At 40.4% G+C, this 13,952-nt stretch overlaps 1 protein-coding gene across 3 annotated transcripts in view; it reads left to right on the forward strand.

The window, feature by feature from the left end:
- LUZP2 (leucine zipper protein 2) overlaps positions 1-13,952 on the forward strand; it is a 341,523-nt gene that overhangs the window by 169,822 nt on the left and 157,749 nt on the right. For all 3 annotated transcript variants that reach the window (XM_039533561.1, XM_039533560.1, XM_039533562.1), the window contains one exon: positions 12,579-12,641. In XM_039533561.1, coding sequence (XP_039389495.1) covers positions 12,579-12,641 — 63 coding nt within the window. The remainder of the gene's footprint in view (positions 1-12,578; positions 12,642-13,952) is intronic.

Consider the following 13,952-nt stretch of genomic DNA (forward strand, 5'->3'; position numbering starts at 1 on the left):
TCAGGTAACTGAACATTTTAATACCATTTGAAAGCTTTTTTGCCAGATTTCTTGGTTAACGTCTGTTTTCACCCTGGCTGGAAATACTAGTTGATGATTTATTTATTTAATTTATTTGGCCATATTTAATTATTTTTAGGCTTAAAAGACAAGAATGAGGTGAACATAAGAATAGGGTAAATAAAAACAGGAATTAAATAATTTTGCAAAGCTTTGCAAACATTTGGCAAAATGTAATTTTTAGATGAAGGTTGATATTCCTCTTATTTGTACCTGAGCCAGATTGTGAATGCTTGTTTAACAAGATGTGGATTTTATTAACTGGTTTAGGAATGATGTTAATAGGAAAATTTCCATTTGGCTTCAGTGGGAGCAAGATCAGTGGCCCCAATTCAGCAAGGTACTTAAAAGATAGGGTAGTTTTGTGGAAGTCAATGGCACTACTCGTGCTTAAAGTTAAGTGCATGTTTAACTGCATTGCTGAAATGCACCCTATATCCAGCTCATACTATGCTTTTGAAAAAAGAAATAGCTTTGACCAAATACATGTATGGAAGCATTCTGCTGTAAAGGAGAAATAAAGTGCATTTTATAATCATCATGTACAAGAAAACTTCCAAGGGAATATTTATAATATCAGAAAGTACTTTTTCTTCACTGCTCTCTGAAAGCTTGGGAGGGGAATCCATTCCTTTACAAAGCATTGTATCCTCTTTGCCACATATTTAGGTATTTATTATTGTTTGAGGGTGTGAGTTTTTTTGTTTGTTTTTGTTTTTGGGGAGGGAGGGAGAGAGAGAATGAACAAAACAACAAACAAAACCCCCAACACTTTGCTTTGGGCAGAAGATGAAAAGAATATGCTTAATTTGATTGTATTTGATTATATTTGATTATAGTATAAAAATAAGCAGGTCAAAATTAGTCCTGCCAAGGTAGTCATGGCAATGTGTGTCAAGAAAACTAAAACAAATTATCTAGCTAATCTAGCAATAGTATTTATATGGGAGAACGGTCCTAAAGTCAGTAGCAAAGCAGAGCACAGGATTTGTTTATCCCAATTCTCTTCTCCAGCCAGTTGAAAACATGGTAGGACAAATTCTGCTTTCAACTACATTGATGGGCCCCCACTGACCTTGATGAAGGGTCAATAATGTACGGTAATAAAGATGAGTATTAGTGATAGGTAGGGTGATCAGATGTCCCGATATTTGGGGCTTTTTCTTACATAGGTTCCTATTATCCCCCCAACCCCATCCTGATTTTTCACACTTGCCATTTGGTCACCCTAGTGGCAGGAGTCAAAACGCAAACAAAACAAACTTCAAATTAGAATCTCCTGACTTCTTGTTTGTTACACTGTATATGCTTAAGAGCAGTTCAACACTGGTGTAAATTAGTGCATCTCAAATTAGGTCAACAAAGAGGTACCTCTAAAATTTGGAGTTAATTTTACTCTTCAATTTTTTCCTATTTTTATATAAAGTTCTGTCTCTTTTTTGCATTAGCTTTTATCTTCTGTGAAATCTCTTTCATGGTGCATTCAGGGTAGGGTGTAATCCTGGAGTGAGATACAAGGGACAAAATTCTGATCTTAGTTACAATTCAGTGATTCTGCACCACCTCCATCACCTTTGGAACACTGTGGGATCGATCACCAGTGTAACTGAGAGCAGAATTTTCCCCAGGTTGTTGTCAACTGGTTAGAGAAGGAGATTGTGACACAGAAGGCTTGGGCTCCAGTCTCAGCTCTGCGAGTGATTGACCTGCTAATGATTTCAAGGGTAGCAAAGTTGAGCTTTTGATATGTGACCCTGTGCAAGACAATTAACCTCTTAGTGTAGCCTTCAGTAAAATGAATTACTATCTGAAGTCTTTTGAGATGATTAGTTGAAAGATGCAATAAAAATGGAAACAATTATTATTACTGTTAGTTAATCCTGTCTCCTGACAGTGTTTCACACCTTTCTGAAAGCCAGTTAAAAGATATGGACAAAAATCTGTAAGATACTTTCTTTATACTTGAAAATGGAAGTCTGGTGTGGAGAGTGGGGTTGAATTTAGTTCTGTTTTACTTAACTGTAAGGCTTTATTCCGGTCAAACATGTGTAGGTTTTAGTCTATTGAACTCAGTGGAGTTACTCCTGATTTATACTGGTGTAAATGAGATAAGAATCATTGTTGAATCAAGCCCATAAAGCCTCAAACTGGAATATTTGCAGGAAATTGCTGGAGGAGGGAAGGTTAGAATGCCTGTTCTGTTCTTGGCAACTCGGAATAATATAATCAATCTCCTACTTATTGCGTGTTACTCGATTGGTAAATTAGCATTACATATTTTGAACAAATAGAGAACACCTGCCAGAGGGCAATGATGGGATCTGTTAAGTAACTGCAAAATGGTTGTATTTAAGAACCTAAAATAATTAAGTAAATCAAATAATATTTCCACATTATTTTTAATATAATAGATGGCTTGACCTAAATTGGCAGATCTAAATTAACAGCACCATAGCATCTTGAATACATTACTCAAGTGTCCAAGCTTTGCAGAACTTACTATATTAATCCTTTATCATCCACTGGCCATATTATATAAACTAGGCCTGGGCAAAATTTTATGGACTAGTAGTTTATTCACCAAAAAATGCTATTTTGAGTTGATTGAAACTATTCATGAACTCAACACGAAATCACCAAATAATTTTGATTGAATGAAAGAAATCTAAATGTTTCAGCAAATGCTGTGTTTTAATGGCTTCTGCTGAATAAGCATTAGTTGTACACAAAATAAGTAATATGTGTGTGTGTATATATGTAAGGCTGTGAGTCTGTCAGTCACGGAAGTCACAGATTTGGTGACTTTCCATGACTTCTGCAGCGGCTGATGCTGGCTCAGGGGCTGCCCGAGCCGGACAGTCTCTGGGCCAGCAGCAGCAGTTTGGGTGTGTGGGCGAGAGTTCAGGGCTAGGGGCAGGGGGTTGGCGGGTGTGTGGGGGCAGCACTTACCTTGGAGTGGGGGGCTACCCCTGGCATGGCCCTGCAGCTCCTAGGCAGTGGGGGTGGGGGGCAAGGGGCTCCCTACCACACTCTGCCCATTCCCCCAGGCCCCACCCCCACAGATCCCATTGGCTGCTGTTCCTGGCCAATGAGAGCTGCCCAGCCGGTGCTTGTGGTGGGACAGGAGCAGCGTGCGGATGAGCCCCTGGCCCCTCCTCCACCTAGGAGCTGCAGGGACATGGAGCTGGGTAGGGAGCCCCTGTGAGCCCTGCCAATCCTCCCGCCCTTCCCCAAACACCAGTGGGGGTCCTGGGCCACCTTCCCCAGCACCTGCAGTGCCCCCTGCTACCACACTCAGAGCACCCGTAGCTCCCCACTCAAGTTTTGGTTGGGTTATATAGCAAAAGTCATGGACAAGTCACAGGCCCTGAATTTTAGTTTACTGCCTGTGACCTGTCCATGACTTTTACTAAAAATACCTGTGACTAAAACAAAGCCGTGTGTGTGTGTGTGTGTGTGTGTGTGAGTAATAAAATGTAGCTGTATATGCTACCTTAGAATTATAGAACCATAGGGTTAGAAGAGATTGCAAGGGTCATCTAGTCTTAACCCCCTGACAAGATGCAGCATTTTTTGCATCTAAACCATTCAAGACAGATGTCTATCCAGCCTCGTTTTGAAAACCTCTAGTGAAGGAGCTTCCATGACTTCCCTAGGCAGTTTGTCCATTCCCCTACTGTTAGAAAGTATTTCCAGAGATTTAATCTAAAACTGCTATGATGTAGTTTGTCAGGGAACTACCTTTTATGAAGCATGCAGTGTATGACATTTAAAAACAAATAAATCTAAACTGAAATGGGAAAAATGAGAGGAAAAATGAGAGAGGAGGAAAAAGGAAGAAATATGGCTTTTTTTAAAAAAAATCCATTATATTTCCCCCATCCTAGAACTTTGTTTAAAGCATCTGAAACAGCTTTCAATTGATTATCTCTTTAGTTCAGTTTTTAGATTAGAGTAATTTATAAATTGTTATTGGGAAGAAAACAGAGCTTGGATTTGTATCCCATTTTTCAGACCCACAATATTTGAAATATTCGAAATACTTCTCTGTGTGTGTGTGTGTGTGTGTACAATAAAACATTTCATTTTCCATTAATATTATACACTATAAAGTATATTACTTTGTGAACTAAATTGTTTGTGAACTGAAAAATATAGGGACTACATATACTAGAAATTTAAAAAATGACTGAAATCTTTCAGTTATTAGTTTTAATACTGACATTAAGATGCATCTAGCTGGTTTTTTAAAGTAGTGAGTAAGGATAGACTAACAAAGTCCTACTCTCAATGATATTCACACACACAACTTTAGGTACATAAATAGTCCTATTCAACTATTTAAATGCATGCCTCTTTCTTCCATCCTCTTTGTAGGTCCACTACTTCATCTGCTGTCTCAACTACTGTCTTCTTCCAATTTGATCCATTCTCCTTGAGACTTAAGTCCTTGTGGTATTGTAAAACACTGGAATGGTTGCCAAATTCCATCTGGAATCTGATACGCATTTCTTTTTCCTTGAACTTCTTTATTCCTGTGTGACGGGATGCTCTACTCAGTGCTGCCTCATGGCGGTTCTAGGGATTAGCTCTGACAGGCTGATGCCCTTTCCTGCAGTTGCACTCCATCTCTCTCTCTCTCTCACTCCACAGCCCTTCTCTCACTGCAAGAGCTTCTGCTTTTTCTTTGTGACTCAGTCTTCCGGCCAGGTCACTCACTGTGTTTTCCCCCTTCTGGGGTATCAAAGTCTCTTCTCACCAGCAGTCTTAGGCAGTCTTCTCATTCACTGCATCTATGGTGCCAGTGGCTGGTAGGGGAACCCAGGCACACACTCTACTCTGTGTTGCAACTCAGGGACCCTCTATTTAGCAGCAAAGTTCTATTCCCTCCTGAACCTTGCTGCCTTTCCCTGAGCCTTTCCTATCTTTAAAAGCAACAAAGAATCCTGTGGCACCTTATAGACTAACAGACGTTTTGCAGCATGAGCTTTCGTGGGTGAATACCCACTTCTTCAGATGCAAGTGGTGGAAATTTCCAGGGGCAGGTTTATATATGCAAGCAAGAAGCAAGCTAGAGATAACGAGGTTAGTTCAATCAGGGAGGATGAGGCCCTGTTCTAGCAGTTGAGGTGTGAAAACCAAGGGAGGAGAAACTGGTTCTGTAATTGGCAAGCCATTTACAGTCTTTGTTTAATCCTGAGCTGATGGTGTCAAATTTGCAGATGAACTGGAGCTCAGCAGTTTCTCTTTGAAGTCTGGTCCTGAAGTTTTTTTGCTGCAGGATGGCCACCTTAAGATCTGCTATTGTGTGGCCAGGGAGGTTGAAGTGTTCTCCTACAGGTTTCCACCACGATTTCAACAGCTTCCACCCCACCATCAACCTCAGCCTGGACCAATCTACACGGGAGGTCCACTTCCTGGACACTACGGTACAAATAATTGATGGTCACATTAACACCACCCTATACCGAAAACCTACCGACCGCTATGCCTACCTTCATGCCTCCAGCTTCCATCCCGGGCACACCACAAGATCCATTGTCTACAGCCAAGCACTGAGGTACAACCGGATCTGCTCTAACCCCACAGACAGAGACCAACACCTACAAAATCTCCACCAAGCATTCTCAAAACTACAGTACCCGCACGAGGAAATAAGGAGACAGATCAACAGAGCCAGACGTGTACCCAGAAGCCTCCTACTGCAAGACAAACCCAAGAAAGAAACCAACAGGACTCCACTGGCCATCACATACAGTCCCCAGCTAAAACCCCTCCAGCGCATCATCAGGGATCTACAACCCATCCTGGAGAATGATCCCACACTTTCACAGGCCTTGGGTGGCAGGCCAGTCCTCGCCCACAGACAACCTGCCAACCTGAAGCGTATTCTCACCAGTAACTGCACACCACACCATAGTAACTCTAGCTCAGGAACCAACCCATGCAACAAACCTCGATGCCAACTCTGCCCACATATCTACACCAGCAACACCATCACAGGACCTAACCAGATCAGCCACACCATCACCGGTTCATTCACCTGCACGTCCACCAATGTAATATATGCCATCATATGCCAGCAATGCCCCTCTGCTATGTACATCGGCCAAACTGGACAGTCTCTAAGGAAAAGGATAAATGGACACAAATCAGATATTAGGAATGGCAATATACAAAAACCTGTAGGAGAACACTTCAACCTCCCTGGCCACACAATAGCAGATCTTAAGGTGGCCATCCTGCAGCAAAAAAACTTCAGGACCAGACTTCAAAGAGAAACTGCTGAGCTCCAGTTCATCTGCAAATTTGACACCATCAGCTCAGGATTAAACAAAGACTGTGAATGGCTTGCCAATTACAGAACCAGTTTCTCCTCCCTTGGTTTTCACACCTCAACTGCTAGAACAGGGCCTCATCCTCCCTGATTGAACTAACCTCGTTATCTCTAGCTTGCTTCTTGCTTGCATATATAAACCTGCCCCTGGAAATTTCCACCACTTGCATCTGAAGAAGTGGGTATTCACCCACGAAAGCTCATGCTGCAAAACGTCTGTTAGTCTATAAGGTGCCACAGGATTCTTTGTTGCTTTTACAGATCCAGACTAACACGGCTACCCCTCTGATACTTTCCTATCTTTCTGGCTTCTCTCCCGCCCCAGGTTTTCCAGCCCAAACTTCCTCCTCCCAGGGACTAATTGTACGATACCTATCTCTATAGCTCCAAACACACCTCCCTTCTCCCAAGGACTAACTGCAGACTACTTCCCCTGCAGCTCCCACCTGCTCTCAGCTCCTGGGCTTTATCCAGGCCCTTCCTGTTCCTATCCAGCGAGCCACATCTAATTTAATCCCTGCTCCCTGGCTCCTCCTCCAGGGGAAGAGTTAATTGGCCCAGCTAACCACCTTAATCCCAGCAGGGCTTGTGTGGGGTGGATTCCCCATTACATACTGTAACACTTTTTATCTGTCTTCATGATCTTTTTGAGTTTAAATTGTAATGTGACCACTAAAAAATTGTAACCAAAATCTGCTCTTCTTCTGAATTTCACATCCCTCAAGGAAGATGCCATCTCTTAGATATACACACATGTACTGTCTAGTTGACAGATGTATTGTCTGGTGATCTCCATGTGAGCTTGTGAATCCTCTTGTCTTGGAAGAGTTGATTTCTAGAATGCTTGTTCCACAAAGATTCAGGGTCCATTCACCATTATTAGTTTGGATGCCTTTTGTTTTTTGCCCAGGGCTCTTTGCCAGCCAGTAGAGTTCTTGCTGATTTCTGCATTGAAGTCACCTATCATCAGCCTGATGTCATGGTTAGGCACATCATCCAGTACTTGTTGCCACTGCTCAGAGAATGTACACTTTTCACTGTTGCCCTCTGTATTTGTTGGTGCGTGTACTTAGATTATTCTACACTTGGCATGTCTTGTGTGGAGCTTCCCTGTTGTTGTTCTGTTGTTCACTGGCTTCCAAGTCAGCAGGATCTTCACTGGGGTGTTTCCAGCATAATTACTACACCTCTTTCATGTGTTCCTCCTCCTGAGTATAAGATTGTACCACCATCAGACAGAATCTTGCTGCTCCCTTCCCATAATGTCTCAATGACGCAAATATGTTCAGACGGTATTTTTTCATTTCCAATGTAACCTGTGCCAGTTTTCCCATACTATACAGAATAGGTACATTCCACGTTGATACTCTTGTTACGGATTTAGTCATCACGAGTAGATGTCCTGAGATCTGATCTTCCTTTTGACATTCACTGAGATCTGTCGTCCTTGGGTTTTGAGCTCCATCTGCACCTATCATCTTCAGGCTTTGTTTAACTTAACTGCTTCTGATGCAGTAAGCTTTTACCTGAGTGGGTCACAAACCCAGCTGCAGAACCCTTATCTTTTATCCAGGCTTGGACCTGGCACTATTGCTAACAACCGCAGAGTAATTTTATTAGTAGTAAATATAAATAAACTAGTAATACTAAAATATGAGAAACAGTAGTAATAAAAAATGCAAGATTTCCTCCAGAGATCTCTAACCATGAATAACAATCTAATAATGAAAAGCTCAGATCTATCCTGCCTTTTGCTAGAAATATATAGACTGTTCGCTTCATTTAAATAATAGGCATTTCAGGCAGAGCAGAGCCATAATAAATGACCATCTTTTTTTGAAAACAACCTTAACGAATAGCTCTGAAAGCCGTTATGACAAAAATAGAAAAGTTTATCTGAGTGAAATATCTTTTCTTTAAGGATTCAATCCTGAATCCTGCAGAAATTTCCAAGAGTCACCAAGTGTCCTCAGCTCCTATAATATTAATGGCAGTTAAGTGTGCTTAGCACTTTATGGGATTCAGCCTCCAGTGAAGCAAGTTTTCTCTATTTTCTTCAAAAGACAGGGCAGATCTAACTTTTTTTGGAGGGCTGAGAGGTTTAATACCAACAGAATGTATCTCACTCATGGGCCAAATTCTGATTGTGTCAAAGTCAAAAGTTTTTATGTTGAATTCACTGGGACCAGGATTTGGGCCTGAGTGAATAAAATTTCCCCCAAAAATTGATTTTCCCCCCAAATATATATTCTTGTACTGAGAATCTGCCTGCTTTGTTTTCATCCCTACCCAAACTAAACCATTAGCATAATACAACCCGCAGAGCACGATCATAACATATACAGAGCTGCCAGCTGTAGCCATAGTAATGAACAATATCCATGCGCATGCTGTACTTCAGTGCATTGTTAATTGTTCATGGCTTAACCTGTCCTAAGTGAGACATAAGAAGTGACTAAGCATCCAGCTTGCAAGCTTTGACTGTGCAATAACAATTACATGTTGGTGTTCTTCTGTCCTTCATCTATGATAAATATTCATATAAAATAAATGTCTGATTCTTAGAATTAGATCATTGCCATCTGTTAGGGCATTTTGTATTTCAGGAGGGAGGTTAATTTGGAAATTTCAAGGTCAAAAACCACTGAGAGTAAAGGCCAGTGGATAAAAACTGTTGTTTTTAACAAATGTAATAAACTCTGAAACACTTGTCTCCTGGAGACACAGAACCACAGTCCTTGTTTAACACTGAAAAGTTCACTGGCTTCGAGCTGTAATATATTTTCAATATTTATTTTTAATTGCAGCTAGATATCAGTTAAATGCAAACAACATTTGAAAACTATGGATGCCAAACCGGGTGAAAAGACTGAATAATGGGATGCAGAAAACTCCTGAGTGGCTTCACAGCCTTTAATTTAAACAAAAAGATATACCAGAACTTGAATGGCCATTCATGCATATGATAATAATAGGTGCATTAGGGTGGAGGAGGCAGAAAGCAGAGTTTCTACACCCACATAACTAATGCTTCATGCACTATTCTTATATGCCCCCAAGCAGTGTTTTTCAACTCAAGGTTCTCAAACCGCATACAGTCCTTCATAGCCTTGCATGATGCTCTTTCCTTGGATTTGAGTAAAAGCATCATGCAACATCCTGACACTGAGACAATTGCCTTAGGGCACCAAAACATAGAGGCATACACAGACACACTCAAATGGACAGATGGGGTTATCTCTATATTAGCTCTAGTAGCCAAGTAATATAAATCTAAGTCTTTTATGTGGCTTACTGCAGCTCTGTTTTATGACTAATTGGCTCTTCAGCTGCTAAAGATTAAGTGGCACAGCCTTAGAATTCCAAGGAATGTAAACAATAAATGCATTTTTCTTAATTCAAATATAATTTAACTTGAAAAGAAATGGTTTCCTGTGGAAAACTAAAAGGTATTTATTTAGGTTAATTGATTTAGTACACATATTCTTAGGTGCCCATATCAGTGTGATTTACATCTACTGTGCAGAAAGCTTACGTAGTACATATGGCTTTGTGGGGTTCCTTTAAAATACACTAAATTTCACCCTAGCAGAATAGCCAGGCTAGTGTCCATGTCCTATAATAGCAGTAGCACACTGAGAGCATTTTCTGTACTATCCTATTACCAATCTTGTACCAATCTCCTATTATTTTAGTTATTTCAGCACCAAAAATGAGCAACTTTGGAGGAAAATGACAAGGTATCTCTCTTGAGAGTAATGACTGAGAAATAGGACTCATTTCAATGAAGGTCAATTTTTTTGCCTGTCTTAACTATGTCCTTTGAACACATAGAGAAGTGCATCTAAAGAGCCACATTTATCCTATACTTTTTTGTGATTCCTCCATGGTTTTTGGACCTGTGGCTTCACAGTGGCTATTTTTAAGTGATTTAGTAAAGCCCAAATGTGTTAGGCCAAATGTCTTGCAGACTGAAATTCTCTGTTTGAGCTTCTTGATCATCTGTGAGGTTGCTGAAAGTCTTCAACTCCTATTAAAATCAACGAGAGTTGAGAATAATCAGCATTTTCCACAATCTAGGTCTTTATGCGCAGGACTTGGACAGCAAAAGTTCCATATAGCCCTGCCAATCATCCCTGACCTGAAGGGACCTCTCCCCCCACTGAATGATAGATTGTCCACTGGCTTCATTGCTGGTATGGTTATCAGTGGTCCCAAGTATGATGGTGTTTTTTAATTACTGACCTCTCTCCCCAGGAAGTAGACTAAAACAATCTACTCAATGTCACACAATCTAAAGAAGAGCTTATTTTACGGTAAAGCCACTGAGGCCCATATTCCAGGAGTGAAAGGATCTGTATCCTAATGTTGTCCTTCTTAAAACAGCAGGTTTTCCCAAAGTGAATTTATAGGAATACTTTCACAAGTGCTCTTATGTGAACTACAAAGTTTCCTCAGCTGTTTTTCTATGTGTGAATGCTTTTTGTTGTTTGTTTTTGTTTGTTGCAGAGAGAGCTGGTCTATTTTTTTTAATCTCTGTATTGCTAATTCATGTAGGATTGCCATGACATTCTAATATGAAATGAATATTTTCACATCGTCATGTTTATTTTAACTACATACGCCTTTATCCCTCACTGTCCTCTAAAATGTACCTAGCAATGAAGTGAATGCAGTCTGAGTCCTATAAAGAAAAATACAACCTGACTTGTGAAAACCAGTGATCCTTCTTAAACTACATGAACTGCAGAAATTGAGTCAAACTTCTACATGTAAGAATTCCTTGAATTTAGTATAGGCTAGGAACCAGGTTCTGACATCTTTACTCCATGAGTGCTCTCATTGGCTCCAAAAGCTTGATGGAGCCACTCACATAGTAATAATGTTATTTAGTATATGTAAGGGTGTTAGAATCTGACAACTGTTATGTTAACATATAGGGGATTGAAAACTGCTGAGATTTTGTGATTATAAAAACAGCAACTTTTATTGTTCTAAAAATCTTCATTTCTTTGAAAAAATCTGGATGTATCAGATCCATCCAAAAACAAAACTAGGACTCTAACGATTTTCATGCAGAATGAGTTTCTTTATTAAGGGTTTGGCCACACTTGCAGCTGTACAGCGCTGGGAGTTAAAGCTGTCTTCGTACAGCTGTGTAGGGAAAGTGCTGCAGTGTGGCCACACTGACAGCTACCAGCGCTGCAGTGTGGCCACATTTGCAGCATTTGCAGCGCTGTTGGGAGTGGTGCATTATGGGCAGCTATCCCAGCGTTCAAGTGGCTGCAGCGTGCTTTTCAAAAGAGGGGGGTGAGGTGGGGTAGAGTTTGACAGAGAGCGTGGGGGAGACAGAGAGAGTGGATTTTTGGAGCTGACATTGTCAGCTCCCTGCCTTGCAAGTTCCGACCCCTTCCCCCACCCCTCTCTCATTCACTAAATGCAAATAGCCCCCTTTGTTATTTTCCTCACAGACCAGATAAGCAGCTGCTCCGAAATGGACCCCCCCACACTCCCTCCTGCATGCTGTGCTGCTTCTCTCCTCAAGCAAACATTCCAAAGGGATCTCTCTGCCTGCCTGCCTCTGCTCGAGCAAACAGTAGCTGTGTTTGTTTTTTTAGATAAGCAGCTCCAGGAGCCCCGAGTTCACAACAAAACAAAGAGTGTTATCTTTACTTAAAAAGCATTATGGGGAGGTTCCAGAGGTCAGTTACAGCGTAGTAAGATTGATCACTGTTTACACTGGCACTCCAGCACTCCAGCACCAGCGCTGTTCTCTATATTCCTCTCATCGAGGTGGAGTACAACCAGCGCTGTATGTGCCTTGCCAGTGTGGACGGGGAGTAAGTTACAGCGCTGTAAAGCCACCACCAGCACTGTAACTCTCAAGTATAGCCACACCCTAACCTATCTTGTTTAGCGAATCCCCTAGCTACATGTATTGTCACTTTATTACAGATTATTTAATAGATATGAAACTGTAGGCTACTGAGGCTGGGCACCTCTTTTAGTTAAGTATGGTGTCTTATCAGTAGAGATAGATATGACTAGTGGCTTAATTTTTGAATAGCCTATCAAAAGTTGTGAAGAGGAAAAGAAAAGCAAGAGAGTGAAAAAGAAATGATTGTGTGGCATTTGTGGTATGCTTCAAAACTTAACATTCAGCGTTTTTTTAAACTGGCAGATTAATTTTCTGAAGACTGAAATGGAAAGGAAGAGCAAAATGATCAGAGATCTCCAGAATGAGGTAAGAGGGATATTTGATTGTCAGCAAAGTATTTTTAGAGTGGATATTAAAGAAGTCTCAATATTTGAACAACATTGAATGCACTTCAGTTTGTTCTGTGAGATTAAACCAAGAAAGGAATAGTGGTCAAATTGTTAGTATATTTACAAAAAAGGCACAGGTTTTCAGCTTTGTTTTACTTTCTGGAATTGTGAAATTTTCCATGTTTGCTCAGATTTATTCTATTGAGACATGATATGAGATCGTTCAGGTGCAAACACTCTTTTTATCATAGTATTCTACCTTCATTTTTGAGTACATAACCTTGAAACACTTAATGGTGGTTTATGTGTAATCCTATAAATGCTGGCTTCAGAATTAAATTAGAGCATTTTGAATATATAAACCTCCTATTTTACTGTAGTGAGCATTTAACATATACCCGATTAAGAGAGAGATAGGTTGTGATTAAAAATGGTGGACGCTGCAATGCCTGATTGTTTCACATACTGTATCTGCAACAGAGTTACTATCAGGTATAGATCATTTTATTTCTTGATTCATATAGTATCCAAAAGAAGTGTGGGTCAGATATAGTGCACTAGCTAAGATTTACACCAAGGTTGCTGTTTTAATGTTCTGTATCATTTATCAGCATTCAGCACCCTTACCTGAGGATATAGAGGAACACAGTTTGGTAGACCCACAGATGAGATGAAAGGAGAACATTAAAAAACAAGGCCTTCTATCACTACTATGGATTTCCTGTCTCCTACTAATAAATTCCGTTCCAACTCTTCTTAAATCAAGCAACTGGCATGCAGTATTGTCTGCACATGGAACAATCATGATAAATATTTAGCGGTGCAGGTTTGGCACACAGGTTTTTTTCAGTTGACCCTCGAGGTAGCCAAATGACATTTCATAGGGGGATAGAGGAAAAAACGGAGATCTCCCATACATTGAAAGAAATTATAGCTTTAATTCAGAATTGGAACATACAACAATGTACTGGAGAGATGAAGTTTTAGCGACATGTTGAAAATGCATCCAAAAAATGAAAAAGTGCATTTAGAAAAAACAAATAAAGTGAAACAGCAGTGTGAACTGATGTCCTTGTTAGCAAGATACAGCATACAGCTATATCCTATTTTGGCAGTTTTTTGTTTTGTGGTGGTGGTGCTTTTTAAGTATTGTACTTTGTTGTGATGGTAATAAAACCAAATTTGTGGGCATTATGCTTACAGATAGTCCCTTCTTACCACCCATCCAAAATAAAAATGTTATTTCCCTTTTGCTCAAAGATATGAGATTTTACTTTCAGGTCTGTGT

Source organism: Mauremys reevesii, linkage group 4, assembly GCF_016161935.1.
Source record: "Mauremys reevesii isolate NIE-2019 linkage group 4, ASM1616193v1, whole genome shotgun sequence".
In the NCBI taxonomy this organism is placed as follows: Eukaryota; Metazoa; Chordata; order Testudines; family Geoemydidae; genus Mauremys; species Mauremys reevesii.